Source organism: Dipodomys merriami, unplaced genomic scaffold (assembly GCF_024711535.1).
Source record: "Dipodomys merriami isolate MVZ:Mamm:240054 unplaced genomic scaffold, mDipMer1.0.p SCAF_17, whole genome shotgun sequence".
Taxonomy (NCBI): Eukaryota; Metazoa; Chordata; class Mammalia; order Rodentia; family Heteromyidae; genus Dipodomys; species Dipodomys merriami.
Genome location: NW_027203048.1, coordinates 18,940,119 through 18,960,296, shown reverse-complemented (window position 1 = coordinate 18,960,296; position 20,178 = coordinate 18,940,119). Strand labels below are relative to the sequence as shown.

At 36.1% G+C, this 20,178-nt stretch overlaps 1 protein-coding gene across 2 annotated transcripts in view; it reads left to right on the top strand.

Annotated features, from left to right (window-relative positions):
- Sos1 (SOS Ras/Rac guanine nucleotide exchange factor 1) overlaps positions 1-20,178 on the top strand; it is a 110,874-nt gene that overhangs the window by 31,937 nt on the left and 58,759 nt on the right. For both annotated transcript variants that reach the window (XM_070025425.1, XM_070025424.1), the window contains exons 2-6: positions 7,461-7,586; positions 10,614-10,742; positions 13,814-13,978; positions 15,947-16,156; positions 19,623-19,766. In XM_070025425.1, coding sequence (XP_069881526.1) covers positions 7,461-7,586; positions 10,614-10,742; positions 13,814-13,978; positions 15,947-16,156; positions 19,623-19,766 — 774 coding nt within the window. The remainder of the gene's footprint in view (positions 1-7,460; positions 7,587-10,613; positions 10,743-13,813; positions 13,979-15,946; positions 16,157-19,622; positions 19,767-20,178) is intronic.

Sequence of the window (20,178 nt, the reverse complement as noted above, 5' to 3'; positions counted from 1 at the left end):
TAATTTATGGACTCTCCTGCCCAGGCTGTCTTTGAACCCCAATCCTCAGATCTCAGCCTCCTGAGTAGCTAGGATTATAGGTGTGAGCCACTAGTGCCCAGCAAGATTCCATTTTTTAAAAATTATTTTGCCCAACGTTGTTTCAAATGTTCAAGTAGAGAAAAAAAAAAAACACCCTCACTATCTGACAGGTGTTTATACTATAGAAATAAATTTAATATTAGTCTCCAAGCTGTTGTAACTACAGAAAAGGAAGTTTACTTAATGGAATATCTATTTCCAAATAACCCAGCAACTTTAAAGATCAATGATTATAATAAATAGACTGAAAAAGTAAAAGTTGTCTTAGGGGTAATTATTAGGATGTGGGATGTGGCTCAAGGGGTAGAGTGCTTGCACCTGGCTTCTTGACTGCTTTCTGATTGGTTGATCATCTTTCTGTTTTCTATAAAGTTGTGGTGCCAATGATGTTGTGCCCATCCTTACTTCTTCATTTTTCTGCCCTTAGTCCTCATTCTTTTGTAGCCCCTGGCTCCCATTTTCCTGTCAGGTAGTTTTTTTTTTTTTTTTGCCGGTCATGGGGCCTGAACTCTGGGTCTGGGCGTTGTCCCTCAGCTCTTCAGCTCAAGGCTAGTGCTCTACCACTGAGCCACAGCGCCACTTCCAGCTTTTTCTGTTTATGTGGTGCTGAGGAATCGAACCCAGGGCCTCATGCTTGCAAGGCATGCACTCTACCGCTGAGCTACCTTCCCAGCCCCTGTCAGGTAGTTTTATCATTCTTGTCCTACTCTCTGAAAGTTGTATAGGCTGCAATTTCTGACTGCCTGCTTTTCTACCAATTCAATCAATATCTCCTGTAAATGGAAAGGTTTTTTGTTTTTTGTTTTTTGCTTTAAGTAAAATGTTATTAAGAATTTTGTGAAGATAACTTCTAATTTGCATTTACATTTTTTCTACACCAAAGCTTCTTACTTATACTATAAACTGTTTATAGGTTCTCAAACTTTATAGTTTGCTCACAACCAACTATGTGGTGTATATATTCTCTTTCTCCCTCTCGATCTCTGAGGTAGTCCTACTGGAGCAAGCACTCTACCCCTTGAGCCACATCCTAATAATTACCCCCTAAGACAACTTTTACTTTTTCAGTCTATTTGTAATCATTGATCTTTAAAGTTGCTGAATTATTTGGAAATAGATTCCATTAAGTAAACTTCCTTTTCTGTAGTTACAACAGCTTAGAGACTAATATTAAATTTATTTGTACTATAAACACCTGTCAAATATTGAGGGTTTTTTTCCCTCTACTTGAACATTTGAAACAATGTTGGGCAAAAACTTAACAGCCAAAATAATTTTAAAAAAATGGAATCTTGCTGGGCGCTAATGGCTCATGCCTGTAATCCTAGCTACTCAGGAGGCTGAGATCTGAGGATCATGTTTCAAAGCCAGCCCAGGCAAGAAAGTCTGAGACTCTTATCTCCAATTAACCACCAGAAGACCAGAAGTGGCGCTGTGGCTCAAGTGGTAGAGTGTTAGCCTTGAGCTGAAGAACTCAAAGACAGCACCCAGGCCCAGAGTTCAAGACCCATGACCGACAAAAAACAAAAAACAAAAACAAATAAAAAGGAATCTTGATAGAAAGAAAATTTTTATGTTTTATTGATAAAAAGATCTCTTCTCTGCTTCTCTCCTAACCTCTTCCATCCTCTTTCCTCTTTCTTTTTTTCTCTTTCTTCTCTCTTCTTCTCTCTTCTCTCTCTGTCTCTGAGAGTGTGTGTGTGGTGGTTATGAGGTTTGAATTCAGGGCTTCCTGTTGGCTATGCAAGTATTCTACATTGAATTCTACCAATTTTGTAGTATTTTCATCCCTAAGAGGATGATTCTCTTTCATTTCTGACCATAAACCCTCCCCCCCCCAAAAAAAAGGGAGATATGTAGACATATCTCCTATCTTAACAGTCTCTTCCAATTTATACTGTTTCTGCCTTGGTCCAAGTCCTTTCTTTTTCTTCTTCTTTTTTTTTTGGGGGGGGGTCCAGTCGTGGGCCTGAACTCTGGGCCTGGGCGCTGTCCCTCAGCTCTTCAGCTCAAGGCTAGCGCTCTACCACTTGAGCCACAGCGCCACTTTCGGCTTTTTGCTTTTTGCTTATGTGGTGCTGAGGAATCAAACCCAGGGCCTCATGCATGCAAGGCAAGCGCTCTACCACTGAGCCACCTTCCCAGCCCTTTCTTTTTCTTCTTACAGAGTCTTGGGTATTACTCAACTAGTTTTGCCTCCTTTAGGCTCATCACTGTTTCAATTAATCCTTCATATTGATGTTTCACTTCCCTAACTTCTTAGAGTAATGTGCAAGCCTGATTTATACAATGTCAGCATTTCCCTTTATGTACTGTTTGATCCAACACATCATTTTGTTCTTGGCCTCTGTGCCTTTTTATATGCTAACTCTGTCTTCCTTTGCTCCTGTTACCATGCCTTCTCAAACTTTTTGCTCCAGGTCAAGCATGTCTTTCTGGTAAGAATTCTGATAGTGCCCTTATCCCTATATTCAATGGTCAGCCTATACCTTAAGTATTATAACTCCATATTAGCAGTCGTCACACTGTTATAGTTTGTTTGCATATCTAGCTCCTCAGTGAACTAAATTACCTGAGAACAGATGCCATGTTTTTAATTCATTTTTGTGTCCTCCATAAGTAGGAGAAGCTGGGGTGCCCTGATAAATTGTGATATACACAAGCCTAAGGACTAATTAACAGATATCAGAATGAGAAAGCTAAAAACTCTCAGATTTGGGTTTTTTTTTTGTCTTCTTACTTTTTTGAAAGTTTTGTGCCTTGATTTTGGACTAACCTTAGAGTGAGGAGAAATAAGAATTGAACAGTGACCAAATATCTGTTACAGTGAATGAAATTTGAATCACCAAATCTTTATTTTTTATTATGGTAAAGGCTTTGAGAATAAGTTTTTTTTTTCTCTAAAATTCTCCCATTATTTTTGTAAATCAAAGTAGCCAATGTAGACTTAAGGCATGACAGATACAGTCTAAAAGCTTTTCTAATTCTTTAGCAAGCTATTAGCTAGAAAAGAGTATTAAAAATTCATCAGTGTTCAACCCACTGTTTTCTGGCAATTTACCCTAGGGGTTCCTGAATGTACTGGGAGGATTCATGTATCAAACAACGAGGAATTGATTTAGACAGAATTGCTTTGCTTTTTGATCCCACAATATCTGGAAATAATAGCCAATAAAGTCACCTTAGAATCAGCTAGGATTTACTAACAGATAAAATGAACTGACAAGAAAGAAGCCCAGAAGTCCTTAAGGAAGACTTACAATTCAAGATGTGGCATCTTTGAATATGGTGATTATACTTTAAAGGAGGAATTACTATCATGCTCATTTAAAATTCTTTTGGCTATCATTAACTCTTCAGTGAGGCATTTACATTTATTGTGATTAAATTACTTTTTAAAAAAGATTCACACTTTTCTGTGTTAATGTAAATGGAAAATGTAATGTTCTAGGAAACTTTATCAAGGGGAAACCCAAATTCCCAAATCTAAATGCTTATTATAATTTCTCATAATACAAATACACACAGTAACTAGCAGCTTATAGATTGCTTCTGGTAGCTATCATGGGATTTGTCAGGGTATCTATTGTGTACAGTATTGAACAATTAAGTTCAAGAAAATTAAATGTCTTAGTACTATTTTTACTATGTCATGGAAGGAAAATGTTTTTTCTTCATCTGTGTGGAATACAATGCTATTACTGTTGCTCTTTGAAAGAATAAAGATCAGTCAGTGTATTTTTAGGAACTGGCACTCTGCTTGACTTATGCATAGACCAGTGCTTGTATTTTTCAGTCAAAGGTTGAAATTTTTGTCTTTTTAGGGAAGTAAAACAACAGGTGGTCTCTTATATGAATCAATTTTATGAGCCTAGTTTACAAACTAATTTAATTATCTAGTAGATTTTATTTGCCTTTTAATAACAACCAGTAAACCAAACTGTTTAAACTTGAAGCTCCTAAAATTTCCTTACACAAAGTGCCAAATTTAATCAACATATACGTGGTATCAAGTTGTTGTTTTTAGTGCTGAGGATATATCAGATATATTTGCTTCTACATAGTAAACATATATAAAACATAAAATATGCTTCTGTAATATATAATATTCATTGTATTGCCCTCTTAAAAGTATAAATTGAAGAGAAACTGGAAATAGGGCTAAATATTAGTGAAGAATTTAAAACCATTGGGACCCTCTGTATTATCAATGATATTTTTACCTTTTCATATTAAAAGACAGAGCTATTTTGGCATGTATGACATGCTTGTGTTTATTAAAGTAGGACGACATACTTCAAGCTAAGTTTTATTTAGAAGCCCACTAGTAAATAAGATAATTTCTTGGCTACTCTCTGTACTGACAGGGCTATTGGGATCGAGGTACAGGTCTACTCGTTAGGTTCCTGTAAGTTTGAATCAGAAGAATTTAATGGAAAGAGCTCTAGTCTAGACAGGAGGAGGCCCAGGTTCAGTATTTAACGGTATTACTAGTGAGCAATAGGATTATTAGTATCTCTTTTTTGTCCCCTCTCCTAAGTAGATGGACTGACTTAGATGCCTTTTAATTCTAAAAGTCCGTGGTTTACAAAAATCTGGAGGTAACTTTATATAATTCTGGGGCCTTGGATAGGAATGTAACCCACAATTTTAGCTACATTTTTCAGGACATGTTGGTAAAGCCAGAGCTTCTACTTTCCACCTCCCTCTCCCTCTCTCTCCCTCTCTCTTCTTCTCTCTCCTTCTCTCTCCCTCCCTATCTCTCCCCTTCTCTCTCTCTCTCTCTCTCTCTCTCTTTCTCTTTCTCCACACACACATACATATATATGCACTATGTATGTTCATTTGAAAAAAATACTTTCTATGTATGAGATCTTTCTTGGCTAACTTTTATAAGTTTTCAGTAAGATGTTGGGAGAATAGGTAGAACTATCTAGCAGTGATAGTTCAAGATGAGGAATTAAATGAGATTACTAGGGTAAGAATAGAGGAGCAGACAGACCAAGAGTCCACATTTGAGGGGTAAGGAAAGAAAGTACAAGTAAATAGGAAAGGAGCAAAGAGTCAGAGAATCAGAATTTTGTCACTAATATTCTTTAGAAAAGAACTTGACTAAGATCCACGTAGGAATAGAATTCACTGCTAGATGAAGATACACCAGACATGAAGATAAAGGGTAGCTTGAGAAGACAGTTTAAGCCATGAAGGCAGTTTAAGCCATGCAATTCAATGTACACAAGTAAGATTTATGTCATTTCAGACTTTTTTTCAAAAAGGGTGGTTGAATCATGATATTGAAGGGAATAAATTACAAGAGTTAGTACCTATATACATTAACCAAAATGTGATAACATGCTGAATGGGAAGGATTGAAGTCAGAATCTTGAATGAACCATTCGTTCATTCAACTAATAACATGTAGAATTTGCAGACTGATAAATTACAATCAGGTTGGTAGTTGCCATAGTGAATATGGTAAAGTGCTTGAGCAAATGATGTAAATCATTCTTGGGCTTAGTTTATTCACCTGTAAAATTGTTTAAAAATAGTTTTAAACCTCTTACTCTATGTAGTATTCCTTATGAGATTCTGAGTTGTTAGACTGTTATTTACCTATGAGGATTATGAAATGCATTTGTGTGTATTTACATTTAATGTATACTTTTGGGAATTCACTATACACTTTTTAGAACAATTTCCCCTACTCTGAAGTTGTCTTCTCAGCTAATGAAGTGTAGTAGGACAACCATATTGAATGAATGCCCTGGTCTGTTATATTATATCCATGCTACTCTGTCTTAAAAAACATGTTTTATATGTTCAAGACTTGCTTTTTCTTGATATTTATTTAGTAAGGAATAGTTTTGACCCATAATGAGTGATAAAGGGAAATGGATAAAGACTATTGTGCTCATTATTAAAATGCAAGCTTTAGCCAGGTGTCAGTGGCTCACATGTATAATCCTAGCTACTCAGGAGAGGAGGCTGAGATCTGAGGATCATGATTCAAAGCCAGGCCAAGCAAGAAACTCTGTAAGATTCTTATTCAACCAAGTTAACCAGCACAAAGCCAGAAGTAGAGCTGTAGCTTATGTAGTGGAGCACCAGTGTTGTGCAAAAAAAGCTCAGAAATAGTGCTCAGGCCCTGAGTTCAAGCTCCAGTACTGGTACAAAAACAAATACATAAATAGAGGCCAGTAGCTTTATTTGCCTGTGAAAAAAAGGTTGTGGAAAAAGAACATAAAGATTAAATCACTATTCTTCCTTCGATATACTAGACAGTCATAAATTGTCAGAGGGCTCATTTGTGTCTATTCCTTTGATATAGGGTGACTTTGCGTTCACAAATATTATTAAGCTTGTACTGTGTGTGTCCTGTATAGTGCTAAATGCAGGAGATACGTTAGTGATCATGATGAGATTGAATTGTCTTGGAGTTTTTGTTTATCATTTATTAGTATGAAATAGAGAATTAAACAAGGGACAGAGCTTCTATGTGACCAATTTTGTTCAAGCAGGATGTTATATGGCTGTTGTTCTTACTGGTTCCTGGAAATGAACAAAAGCCCTGAATGAACTGCGTGTGTGTGTGCATGCATGCGTGTGCGTGCGTGCATGCGCCCGTGGCCGTGCGGGTGCGTGTCATTCCTGGGCTTCAACTCAGGGACTGGGTGCAGTTCAAGGTTAGCATTCTACCACTTGAGCCAACACTCACTTCAGGATTTTTGGTGGTTAATTGTAGTTATGCATCTCATGGCAGGCTAGCTTTAAACCATGGTCCTCAGATCTCAGATCTCAGCTTTCTGAGTAGCTCAAATTACAGGTGTGAACCACCAGTGCCCAGCTAAATGTATCATTTATCACTACATTTGCTTCTTCCTGTGATATGAGAAAAAAAATGTTGAAATTAGACAGGTAACTGGATCTTTGAAGAATATTAGCATGTATGGACGTGTAGCTAATGGGTAAGAACTGATTTTGGTATAACGTTCAATCTGTATTTGTAGACCAGTCCACTTAAAAAAAATCCACACTTAAAAAAATTACTTAAAATTAAAAACAAATGTATACGGAGCACTAATGGCTCATGCCTCTAATCCTAACTACTCAGGAGGATGAGAGCTGAGAGCTGAGCCCAGGCAGGAAAGCCTATGACACCCTTATTTCTAATTAACCACTAGAAAACTCAAGTGAAACTGTTAGCTCAAAGTGGTAGAGCACTTGCCTTGAGCAGAAAAGCCCAAAGACAGCAGCCTAGGCCCCCATGATGCACCAAAAATATTAAAATTATCTTTAGTTTACAAAGGGTTTCAGTTCGGATTAAAATTTGCTTTTATTATATGAAACAAACCCACATTTATTTCACTTTTTGTTTACAGGTCCAGGGGCAAGTTCATCCTACTCTTGCGTCTAATGATGATGCTCTTCAGTATGTTGAAGAATTAATTTTGCAATTATTAAATATGTTATGTCAAGCTCAGCCACGAAGTGCTTCAGATGTAGAGGTATGACAAATTTTTTCTTCTTTTTAAGTATATCTAGTCTTTGTGTAAACTATTAAATATTTGCTTTTAGGCTAAAGAGAACAACTTTTTTATGCTAGAAGGATCTGGTCATACCTTTAAGAGTAGATGTCTCTCTTGTTTCTGTTTGGTAAAGTCAGCTGCATTCTAAAAATGTTACCTTTAATTTTAGAAGCTCAGAAACAAAATATGTGAGTGATAGTAGTCTAATAGATCAGAACAAGAGAAAGTTGTTTAAATATAAGATTTCACAGGTAAAAGAAAGCAGGATGTAGCCATTGTTGATAAAAGTTGAACTAGAGGAAAAGGTCCTTAAAATGAAACGTTTAAAGAAGTAAGAGACTATGAGAATATTTTTTTTCTTTTGTGCCAGTACCATGGTTTAAACACAAATCCTTGTGCTTTTGCTTGTTCTTGGCTAGTGCTCTACTATTTGAGTGATGCCTCTAGTTTGGCAGTTTGATAGTTAATTGGAGGTGAAATCTCTGACTTCTTTTCTACTCAGGCTGGCTTTGAACTGAGACCCTTCATGTAGCTAGGATCCTGAGTAACTAGGATTTCACATGTGAGCAGCCAGCACCCGACTATCTCTCTTTTCATTTATGGATTAACCAGTGTGCACAATTAACTTGGACAAAAGAAAATAATTTTTTAGATGGTCCTTTCCACTTTTCCTCCCTTCTCGTCTTACCTTTTTCACCCACTGTTACTATTCCAATATTTTCCTTCCTTTCCTTTCCCCTTTCCCCTTGGGCTCCTGTCCCTTAATTCTTCATCTCAAGGCTAGCACTCTACCACTTGAACCACAGTACCATTTCCGGCTTTTTCTGCTTATGAGGTGCTGAGGAATTGAACCCAGGGCCTCGTGCATGCAAGGCAAGCACTCTACCACTGAGCCACCTTCCCAGCTCTTATTCCAATGTTTTTGACGTTTGCTTTTACTAAATGGGAGTAATATTTTGGCAAATAGGCAGTTGAGATCTGTTCACTCATCTTTTTTCACCACAATAATTCCTTTCCACATATTTTAATTTTTTTTTTTTTTTTTTGGGTCTGGTTGTGGGGCCTGAATTCTGGGCCTGGGTGCTGTCCCTCAGCTCTTCAGCTCACGGCTAGCACTCTACCACTTGAGCCACAGTGCCACTTCCGGCTTTTTTCTTTTTGCTTATGTGGTGCTGAGGAATCGAACCCAGGGGCTCAGGCATGCAAGGCAAGTGCTCTACCACTGAGCCACCTTCCCAGCCCCTTTCCACATATTTTAAGTGAATTTAAATGATCATTTAAAAAAATGGGCTCTGGGTGTCAGTGGCTCATGCCTGTAATCCTAGCTACTCAAGAGGCTGAGATCTGAGGATCGGGGTTCAAAGCCAGCCTGGGCAGGAAACTCCATGAGACTCTTATCTCCAATAAACCACTCAGAAAACCAGAAGTGGCTCTGTGGCTCAAGTGCTAGAGCACTCACCTTGAGCTGAAGAGTTGAGGGATTGTGCCCAGGCCCAGAGTTCAAGCCCCATGACTGACAAAAATAAATAAATAGGCAACCAGTGTTGCCAAGAACATAGATGAAGAATGAATTAAACCTTTTAATTGATAAATGAGCTCATATGATGTCTTTAGAGTCATTGTATTTCTCCTCCCCAACTCCTGACACCCCATCTCCAGTTGTGACATGGAGATGTCTCTTTTTTTCCATTTTAACAGTCACTTACAAAACTAGTCAGATTTATAATCAGAGATGGTGTTTAATTTCAGTCCTACATAATAGTTAAATAATCAGCAATTTAAATGTTGAGTTGTGTAATAGCGACCTCTACTGGTTTTAATTTAAATACTGCTAGTGAATTAAAATTTGAGGTGATATAAGGAAATTCAACTATTATAATAACTTGCATTCTTTCAAACTGATTAATTGCTTGAAATTAAGTTGAGACAAAAACCAGTGATTTAGGGACTGGGACAGGTGGCTCAGTGGTAGAGCGCTTGCCTTGCATGCATGAGGCCCTGAGTTCGATTCCTCAGTACCACATAAGCAAAAAGAAAAAAGCCGGAAGTGGCGCTTAGCTCAAGAGGTAGAGCGCTAGCCTTGAGCTGAAGAGCTGAGGGACAGCGTCCAGGCCCAGAGTTCAGGCCCCACGACCAGACTCCCCCCAAAACAAACAAACAAAAAACCCCAGTGATTTATAGAGGATTTTAAAGATAAGTTATACTATATTATACAATTGTTAAACTATATATATATATATATATATATATATATATATATATATATATATATATATATATAATTGTTACCAATGTAAGCTGGGCACTGGTGGCTCATGCCTATAATCCTAGCTATTCAGGAGGTTGCCATCTGAGAATTGCTGTTCCAGGTTGGCCTCGGCAGGACAGTCTATGAGATTATCTCCAGTTAACCACCCAAAAAGCTGAAAGTGAAGCTGTAGCTCAAATGTAGAGTTCTCACCTTGAGCAAAAGTGCTCAGGAAGAGAACCCAGGCCCTGAGTACAATCTCCCCCCTCTAAAAAAAGGTTACCAATGTAAACTATTGATTTCCATGATTTGTAGATAGTTTGGAAGTTAAATTCTTTAACATGATAAAGAAAAACTTACAGGTTTAAATTGCAAAATGCCTTGTGATCTAGTAATTGGTATTAAAAGTAAATGAGTATTAGATTTAGATGCTTGCTTCTTGAGCTTAAGGTCTTGTTCCTTGAAAGTTTATGAAAGTATGTTAAAGCGACTTATGCTCATTCTTGTGATTAGCTTTATTTAGTAAGTTTAGAGTTCAGTATATAGTTATTCCCCCTATATCATAGAAGGAACAATTAGTCTCTTAATTTCCTAGTTAAGAAATGAATATATTGACAAATACAATTTTAAGTATGTTTGCATTGTACATTATGTCACATGTAAAGAGCTTTACTTTTGGTATTCTTTAATTTTAAAACTAAATTTCAAGCAAAGATCACTATTTGATTTGTTACTTAGTTATCTTTCTATTTCCCAAGGAACGTGTTCAAAAAAGTTTCCCTCATCCTATTGATAAATGGGCAATAGCTGATGCACAATCAGCTATTGAAAAGAGGAAGCGAAGAAATCCAACTCTCCCAGTAGAAAAAATTCATCCTTTATTAAGGGTAAAGTTGAAATATTGCCTTCTTAACTTTTTTCTTTTTTAAAAATCGTTATTATAAAGGTGATATACAGAGGGGTTAACAGTTACATAAGTCAGGTAGTAAGCATATTTCTTTTGCCTTCTTTTGAAAAACAAAGCAAAGCCCACCAATTTTCAAACACTAAGAATATTTGAACCAAATGTAAATTTATCTTGTTTTAAGTCTTCCAGGGACTGATGTAGTAGGGAAGGATGTTGTGAAAATAAAGTAAGTTGGGCAACAAGACTTAAGGCAGTTCCATACCAATGGTAATAGCAAATGTAAGGGACTAAGAAAAGTTATTATTTTAGATTTTGTTTATCCTAGGTGTTCCTAGAAATACAAAGAGCATGTAAAATTATTATTATTATTATTTTGCTGGTTGGACTTAAGGGTTCCTATAAATCCTTTAATTGTTCATGTGTGTGGGAACTTTTATGAGATTGTCATACATCTGTGTGTTGTCTTTGAACAAATTCTGTGAAGATCTCCTAAACTAGCCAGCCCTATTACAAGTCTATCAATCAAATAAGTGCAGGAAACCTTAATAGTGTTCTGTTGTATTTAAAACAAAGAAGAAACTACTGATTAATTCACAGCAAAAGATGTAGTTATTGTAGCAACTAAAATCTTAATGATACTTCAGCAATAAATTTTCATATAGTATAATATAGTATATATTTCTCATACAGTATATATATGCAAAATGTTAATAGTTACATGTATTGTCTCTGCATTTTATTCTCAACATTATCATCTTCAATTTGTAAATGATGTACAAAGGCGAAAGCAATTAAGTGACTCCCTATGCTAGGTTCATAAGACTCTAAATGATAGTGTTAAGAAATCTAGGTCTCCATAAACTTGTCAAAATTGAAAAGTTTACCACTTGGAATGATGTTTAAGATTGTTGGAAAGTTATGTTTTTGCATTTGGTGGGTGAATAGAGATGCCTTCCTTTATCTTGTTTGAGAAAGTATGAAATCTATGAGAAATTATTAAGCTATTAATAATGGAAAATTATGAATTATTGATCATATTCTTTAATCTTTAAGATTTTAATTGGCCAAATATTGAATTATAAGCTAAGAGAATTAACAATTTGAGATTCACATGTTCTTAATGGTGCTAAATTTTTGAGTTTTATCATTGTGAATATCATTTCAATTTATGAATACAGTTTACCATGATATAGCTAATAATTTTATATTTTTGCATGGTAAAGGAAACCCAACCCAACTTATAATAAACCTCTTTTTTCCTTGCCATTTTTATATTTTTTATTTTACAGAATCTAGATTCTTTTTAATTATTAATTTTTTTATCTTCATATGGTTGTACAGGAGTTTTCAATTTACTAGGTCCATATCGGTATATGATCCATTTTGATCAGCCACCCCTTCCATCATTCTCCCCCACTTCCATGACCTCTGCCCCACAAATCAAATCACTTCTCAGTTGTTTTTGGACAAATGCATTAATTAAATTATTATGATCAGATTTGTTCACCATTCCTTTTTCCATTCGCCTTTCTTCTCCCAAGGGGACCAATCACAGGTGGGACAGACAGAGACAGAAATAAGGGTGGGTGTGATAAAAGTATATGCACCTATTAAAAAATAGCAAGGTGTTTTTTGGCAATAAACTTCTTGTTTCATTTTTTTTCTCTCATTAACTGAATTGTTTAGAATTTGTTCTCTTTTCAGAGTTGGTCAGCTCAACAAAAGAATAATTTAGCCAGGTGCTGGTGGCTCATGCCTATAATCCTAGCTACTCAGGAGGCTGATATCTGAGGGTCATGGTTCAAAGCCAGACTGGGCAGGAAACTCCATGAGACTCTTATCTCCAATAAACCACTCAGAAAACCACAAGTGGCACTGTGGCTCAAGTGCTAGAGTGCTAGCCTTGAGCTGAAGAGCTAAGGGGCAGCGCCCAGGCCCAGAGTTCAAGCCCCATGACCAACCAAAAAAAAAAAAAAAATTTAAAATTAGTCTAATAATAGCACTGACTATTTTTTTATATTTTCTTCACAACTACCGTTGTTTGGTAGGACATAGCATGATTTTTTTTTCATAGAAGCAGACAAAGATATTAGGAATATGCAACTAGCATTTTGGGGAGTCCATATTCCTATGGAAAGGATAGAGATATAAGACTAAGATATTCGGGCTGGGAAGGTGGCTCAGTGGTAGAGCGCTTGCCTTGCGTGCATGAGGCCCTGCGTTCGATTCCTCAGCACCACCACATAAGCAAAAAGAAAAAAGCTGGAAGTGGCACTGTCTCTCAAGTGGTAGAGTGCTAGCCTTGAGCTGAAGAGCTGAGGGACAGCGCCCAGGCCCAGAGTTCAGGCCCCATGACCGGATTCTCCCCCCCCCCCCAAAAAAAAAAAGACTAAGATATTCCTAGATAACAGTGAGATGCTTATTGTTACATTATCTAAAAGAGAAAACTCATATCTCATAGTTACTTCCAAGTACTCTTACTTAGATGCTAGAGAACATTTGCTTCCCTACATCAAACTTAGACTTACCTTTCTAAGTTTGGGATTGTCTTTTAAGCTATACCTCCACTTGTGGAATTATTATTATTATTATTTCATTTTTTTGTTGGTCATAGAGCTTGAGCTCAGCCTGGGCTCTTCAGCTCAAGGCAAGCACTCTACCACTTGAGCCACAGTACCTCTTACAATTTTTTGATTGTTAATTGGAAATAAGAGTCTCACAGACTTTCCTGCCCAGGCTGGCTTTGAACTGCGTTCCTCAGATCTTAGCTTTCTGAGTAACTAGGATTACAGGTGTGAGCCACCATCGCCTGGCACTTGGGGAATTATTTGTTTAGTAGTTATACTTCTTCAGTAGTGTGCACATCCAATGGTAATATTGCCTTGTTTTTTCTTAGCTTACATTTTAAAATAATGGTACACATGTTATAATAGAACCACTGGAAATTATGAAATTCAATGTTGACAGTCACAGGCCTTAGTAAAACATTTTAATTAGTGTGTTAAGTTGATACTGTATGATGTTTAAATGTGCTTTTCTTTAATTTTGCAGGAGGTCCTAGGTTATAAAATTGACCACCAGGTTTCTGTTTACATAGTAGCAGTGTTAGAATACATTTCTGCAGACATTTTAAAGCTGGTTGGGAATTATGTAAGAAATATACGACATTATGAAATTACAAAACAAGATATTAAAGTGGCAATGTGTGCTGACAAGGTAGGAAACTTAGCTTCTTTATGTTATATTGTATTATGTAATGAGGGCATTTCCAGTAATCTAGTACTATTTAGATTCTGAATAGGTATTAAATGTGTAGTATAAAAATGTGTCTAAACATATTGTGTTTTTCTCCTTAAATATTACTGTAACTAAGGTTAGTTACAATAATTATATTCAAACGGATTATTTATTTATTTATTTGCTTGCTTGCTTGCCAGTCCTAGGGCTTGCACTCGGGGGCTGGGCACTGTTACTGAGCCTCTTTTGCTCAAAGCTAGCACTTTTATCACTTGAGCCACTGTACCACTTCTGGCTTTTTCTGTCTATGTGGTCCTGAGGCATTGAACCCAGGTCTTCATGCATGCTAGGCAAGTACTCTACTGTTAAGCCACATTCTCAGCCCTCCAAACTGAATTTTTAAAAATATTATTTAAATTGAAAGGTTTAGGTGCTTATGGATTCACTTGACAATTTTTGAAACGTTAAGTTACTGATAGTTTTTATTGCAATAACTAGATTTCTTTTGTTACTAGTTGTACAGTACTTCAATAATAATACTAAGAGTAACATGAAGCATGTACATGGTTTATGATACTCCTTTAAGATAGATGATCTTACCTACATTTTATAAAAGGGAAGTTGAAGTTCAGGGAGAAAAATAATAGATCCAGAATTTTCTGAAAAGATTCAAAGCTTAGACTTGAACCCCAGATCTGAATCTAGATACTAAGTCATTGCCTTAGAGAGAGAGAGAGAGAGAGAGAGAGAGAGTGTAAAAGTGGTGGAGGTTGTAGGGCTTGAACTCAGGGCCTGGATACTGTCCCTGAGCTTTTTTGGTAGTACTACCACTTGAAGCCACAGTGCCACTTCCAATTTTCTGGTGTTTAATTGGAGATAAGAGTCTCATGGACTTACATGCCCAGGCTGGCTTTGAACCTTGATCCTCACATCTCAGCCTCCTGAGTAGCTAGGATTATAGGCATGAGCCACTGGCACCTGGCAGTATTTTCATTTCATGAAAATGACTAAATGACTTTGCAGAAAATACTTTGTGATAAAGCATTTAATACTATTTTTCTTGCTATATTCTTACAATTTTGAACATTCTTTCTCATTAATGAATCCATTTAATTCTTTTTTTCTTTAAAAAGAAATTTTTTTATTGTGAAAATACTGTACAAAGGGGTTACAATTACATGGGCAAGATAATGAGTACATTTCTTAACAAGCTCCATTTAATTCTTTTAGTATCTATTCTTTAAGAATAATAGAGTAAAAATTTTACCTGATCTGAAGAATATTAAATGCTTTGATATTTTTAAATGAATATTTGCTTTTTAAAGAATATTTAAGATGAATGTCAAATGTTTGATTTAAAAAATGTTTTCTAATGAATCAGATCAATAAAATATTTTTGAATACCTACCATATGCTCACACAGGGAGGGAAAAGGGAAAGCAAGAAAAGTAAGAAACAGGCTCTTATTTGTTGAAGGAAAGCCACTTACATTTGTGAGCAAGCACAAAGGAGCAGGTTAAATATTAGGTGTAGTGATACTGAAGAAGTTCACAAGAAATGGGAAGATGAGTTTCAGCAGGTAGTTGAGTTATACTCAACAGATGTAGGAAAATAGACCAACAGGATGGCTGTAAGCATTATTTGCATATGAGAGAGTGAGACCATGTAGTAAAAGGTGAGGAAAGCAAGTATATGAATAGAGGACACAAAGTCAGAGATGAATTTAAGACAGGTACTGGTATTGTCACAAGACTTGGAGGAGGCATCTGTCATATCAGAGAAACCAGAGAAGCTGTGGAATAGTAGTTGAAATAAAAAAAGACAGTCTATATCTTTTTTTTTCTTAATCGTTTAAAAACATTATTCAAAGCAATTGAGGGCATTTACCTTTAAATTTGACTATAGATTCCTATTTTATACTTTTTAAAAATATTTCTGACCATATAGGTATTGATGGATATGTTTCATCAAGATGTAGAAGATATAAATATATTATCTTTAACTGATGAAGAACCTTCCACCTCAGGAGAACAAACTTACTATGATTTAGTTAAAGCATTTATGGCAGAAATTCGACAATATATAAGAGAACTAAATCTTATAATAAAAGTTTTTAGAGAGCCCTTCATCTCCAATTCCAAATTGTTTTCTGCTAATGTAAGTATATTGTATATTTGTCTATCATTTCACATGTTGTTCAATTTTACTTAGGTTCGAATTTGTATACTTACAACTACTAATGTCAAAATTTTAAGTTGTGGAATGTAATTCATGGTCACTAATAAAATGCTTGAGCAGTTCAAGAGATTAAACCTCAAATTAAAAAAAATAAAATTTAAAGAGCTGATTATATGTAAGTGAAAGTGAACTCACAGAATCTTCCATGTATTCCAGAGAACAAAACTTCTTGTTTATTTAGAAGATATGTATGTTTCACTTGTCATTTAACCAATATTTCAGCAGCACCACCATACTGTCAGGCACTGTTCTTAGCAATGGGATTCAAAAATAAATAAGAAAATGTTTCTTCCCTAATTCATTCCATCATTAACTTTAGTCAAAATAGATATTAAGCTGCAGTACAATGTAATAGCATGATAGTAGCTATAATTGAAGGATGATAGGTTGTGTAGTGATATATCGTATTAGTAATTCCTAAAGCCATAACCACACATCCATAGGCAACTGATGGAGAAACAGTGCTCTGTACTGGGGCTCAAGTTATGGTAATAAGTAAACCTTTTTTTTTTTTTTTTTTGGTGCCAGTCCTGGGGTTTGAATGCAGGTTGTTGTCCCTGAGTTTTTTTTTTGTTGTTGTTGTTGTTGTTTTTTTTCAGAGCTGAGGACTAAACTTAGGGCCTTTTACTTGCCAGGCAAGTGCTCTTCTTTCACTGAACTAAATCCCCATTTCCAGTTCTTGAGCTTTTTTGCTCAGGGCTAGTGTTCTTTTTTTTTTTTTTTTTTTTGGGTCCGGTTGTGGGGCCTGAACGCTGGGCCAGGGCGCTGTCCCTCAGCTATTCAGCTCAAGGCTAGCGCTTTACCACTTGAGCCACAGTGCCACTGCTGGCTTTTTTCTTTTTGCTTATGTGGTGCTGAGGAATCGAACCCAGGGCCTCAGGCATGCAAGGCAAGCACTCTATCACTGAGCCACCTTCCCAGCCCCCAGGGCTAATGTTCTTAACATTTGAGATAGCTCAAATTCTGGTGTTTTGGTGGATAATTGGAAATAACAGTCTCACAGATTTTCCTGCCCAGGCTGGCTTGAACCCATGTTCCTCAGATCTCAGCCTTATGAGTAGCTAGGATGACAAGTGTGAGCCACCAGCATCTAGCAATAAGAAAGTATTTAAAAATTAAGGAGTAGGACCAGGCGCTGATGGCTCATGTCAGGAGGCTGAGATTTTAGGATCCTGGATTGAAGCCAGTCTGGGCAGGAAAGTCTGTACAACTCTTATCTCCAATTAAATGACAGGAAAAGCCAGAAATAGTGGTGTGGCTCAAGTGGTAGAGTGCAAAGGAGCTCAGGGCCTGAGCCCAGGTCCAGAGTTCAAGCCTCAGGACCAGCCAAAAAAAAAAAAAAAAAAAATTAGGAAAAGAAAAGAAAAAATAGGTAGGAGCCAGGGATATAGCTCAGTAGTAAATACTAGTTCTTGCTTGGCAGGCATGAGGTCATGGATTTAAACCCCAGCACTGTAATAATAATAATAATAAATGAAGAAGAGTATATTACATTGGTAATTATTCAAGTCTGTAAATATACTAAAACTGTTGAATTACTTTAAATTGATAAATTGCATGGTATATAAATTATATTTCAAAGAAATGGCTTAAAATAAGAGTAAAAGCAGAGATATGCTCTATCTACTAATATTCTAGGAAGGATGCTTTTTAGATATAGAAAGTAGATAACTGGTTTTATGGGAGTGAGCATGATTGGGGCATCAGGGAACTTCCTATATCTAGATTTTGGTGGGGTTTTACAAGATTATCATGAGCCTGTGGCTCAAGTTTTAGAGTGCTAACCTTGAGCAAATGAAGCTCAGGGACAGTGCCCAGGCCCTGAATTCAAGCCCTAGCACTGGCAAAACAACAACAACAAAAAATCAGGAGTGGGGAGGTGGGGAGGAAAGGGATGGTAGGGAAAAAACAAAGGAGGGGGTAATAATGCTGGATAGGAAATGGACTCATTACCTTGCTCATGTAACTGTAACCCCTCTGTACAGCATCTTTATAATAAAAATATATATCAAGGGGCTGGGAAGGTGGCTCAGTGGTAGAGTGCTTGCCTTGCATGCATGAGGCCCTGGGTTCGATTCTTCAGCACCACATAAGAAGAAAAAAGGAATTGAACAGTATAAATTAGGTTTACATTGAAGCAAATATCCAATTAAAGCCAAGGCAAATTTAGACTTTCTTAGCCCTTAAATAAATCATTACAAGTAACCTCTATCAAAGGCAAGGAAGGGGCTGGGAAGGTGGCTCAGTGGTAGAGCGCCTGCCTTGCATGCATGAGGCCCTGGGTTCGATTCCTCAGTGCTACATAAGCAAAAAGAAAAAAATATATATATTAAAAAAGACTAATACTCATCAAAAAATTCACTTAAAGTAGGGATAGCTTACTGTATATAAACTGTATCTCAACATTGACTGGCAAAAATAAGTCAATGATAAAACAAATTAAGTCAAATAATAATAACCAGTTTTTTTTTATGACATTGATACGATTTCAGATTCTACGATACAACCTTTAAGAAACCACTTTAATACATTTTAGTCTAATATTAAGATAATAATTCTAGATGAGATGTCCACAATAGGCAAATCTGTAGGTAGAACGGTGGTTGCCAGGGGTTGTGAAGACAGGAGAATGCAGCATGCCTTGCCTGTCTTTGTGGGATAGTGAAATGTTCTAGAATTTAACAGTGACGAGTGTACAACTCTTAGATTACTGAAAAACTGTTGAATAGTAAGTACATTTTACAGTCATAAATTATGTCTCAAGGAAAATTACACAAAGAAAACAATACCACAATGATATAAATAGACTAAAGATACTCCTGCTGTTCCCTCTTACGTATCTATGTATGTAATGATAGAGTTTTCATGTACTTCAGCAAGAATGATATATTGCACCAGATTGGACACAGAAATGGAAAAATCCTGTTGTCTTCTATTAAACTTCATTTAGAGATTTGCAAAAATGTAAAAAACACCTCAAACCAAAAGATCCCAAACCTGTCATTTTTCTACTAACCAGTTTTTTGCTGTTTTAGAGTTATTTTATGTTACTTTTGTTAACATATAGTAGGCTTATTGTTGTTTTTAAATGAATTGAATATTAAAAAATTATTGACTTTAAACTTCTAATATGCTAAGCATTGATGGATATAATCAAAAAGCTTTTTAAGAATATGGAGTCCTGAAACTAAATAGTTTGAGAATCACTGATCTAAAAATGTATTTATAAACATGAATCATTGCAAAAGAAAATTTCAAAGTCTTTTATTTATATATGTAAGTCATTAAAAATTTCAGTGTATCTGCTATGTTATGAAATAACTTATTAGCTCAAAATGTGTCTGCTATTGAATGAGCTGAGTTTATTTTTTTACCTTCTCAACAGGATGTAGAAAATATATTTAGTCGAATAGTAGATATTCATGAACTTAGTATAAAATTGCTGGGCCACATAGAAGATACTGTTGAAATGACAGATGAAGGCAGTCCCCACCCGTTAGTTGGAAGCTGCTTTGAAGATCTTGCAGAAGTAAGTGCTTTAATTAAATAACAAGCTAAGTCTGTATATAAACTTCTATTTGTATTAAAATTTTGAATCTTCATTCTTGCTTTCCGCTAAAGTAATAGAAAGTGTTGGCTGCTTATCTGTTACTGCCTTCTTAGTAAGATTCTTGTCATCATTCATTTCTGTTATTTTATCAAACAGAAATGGTAATCTCATTATAGAAAAGCAGATTCCACAAAAGAGAGACCTTACAGCTAACATGCAATATCCTGTTGCAAAATCTTTCACAGTAAGGCCAACAGAAGTTGGGCCTCAATGAAGAACCTGAACCTGGAATCCAATTACTTGTATTGCACTCTGAGCACTGTTGTCTAGATGAGATTGGGCACAGTCAGGGTGGTATAGCTATAGACAGCATTGCTATTTAATTTTGTGA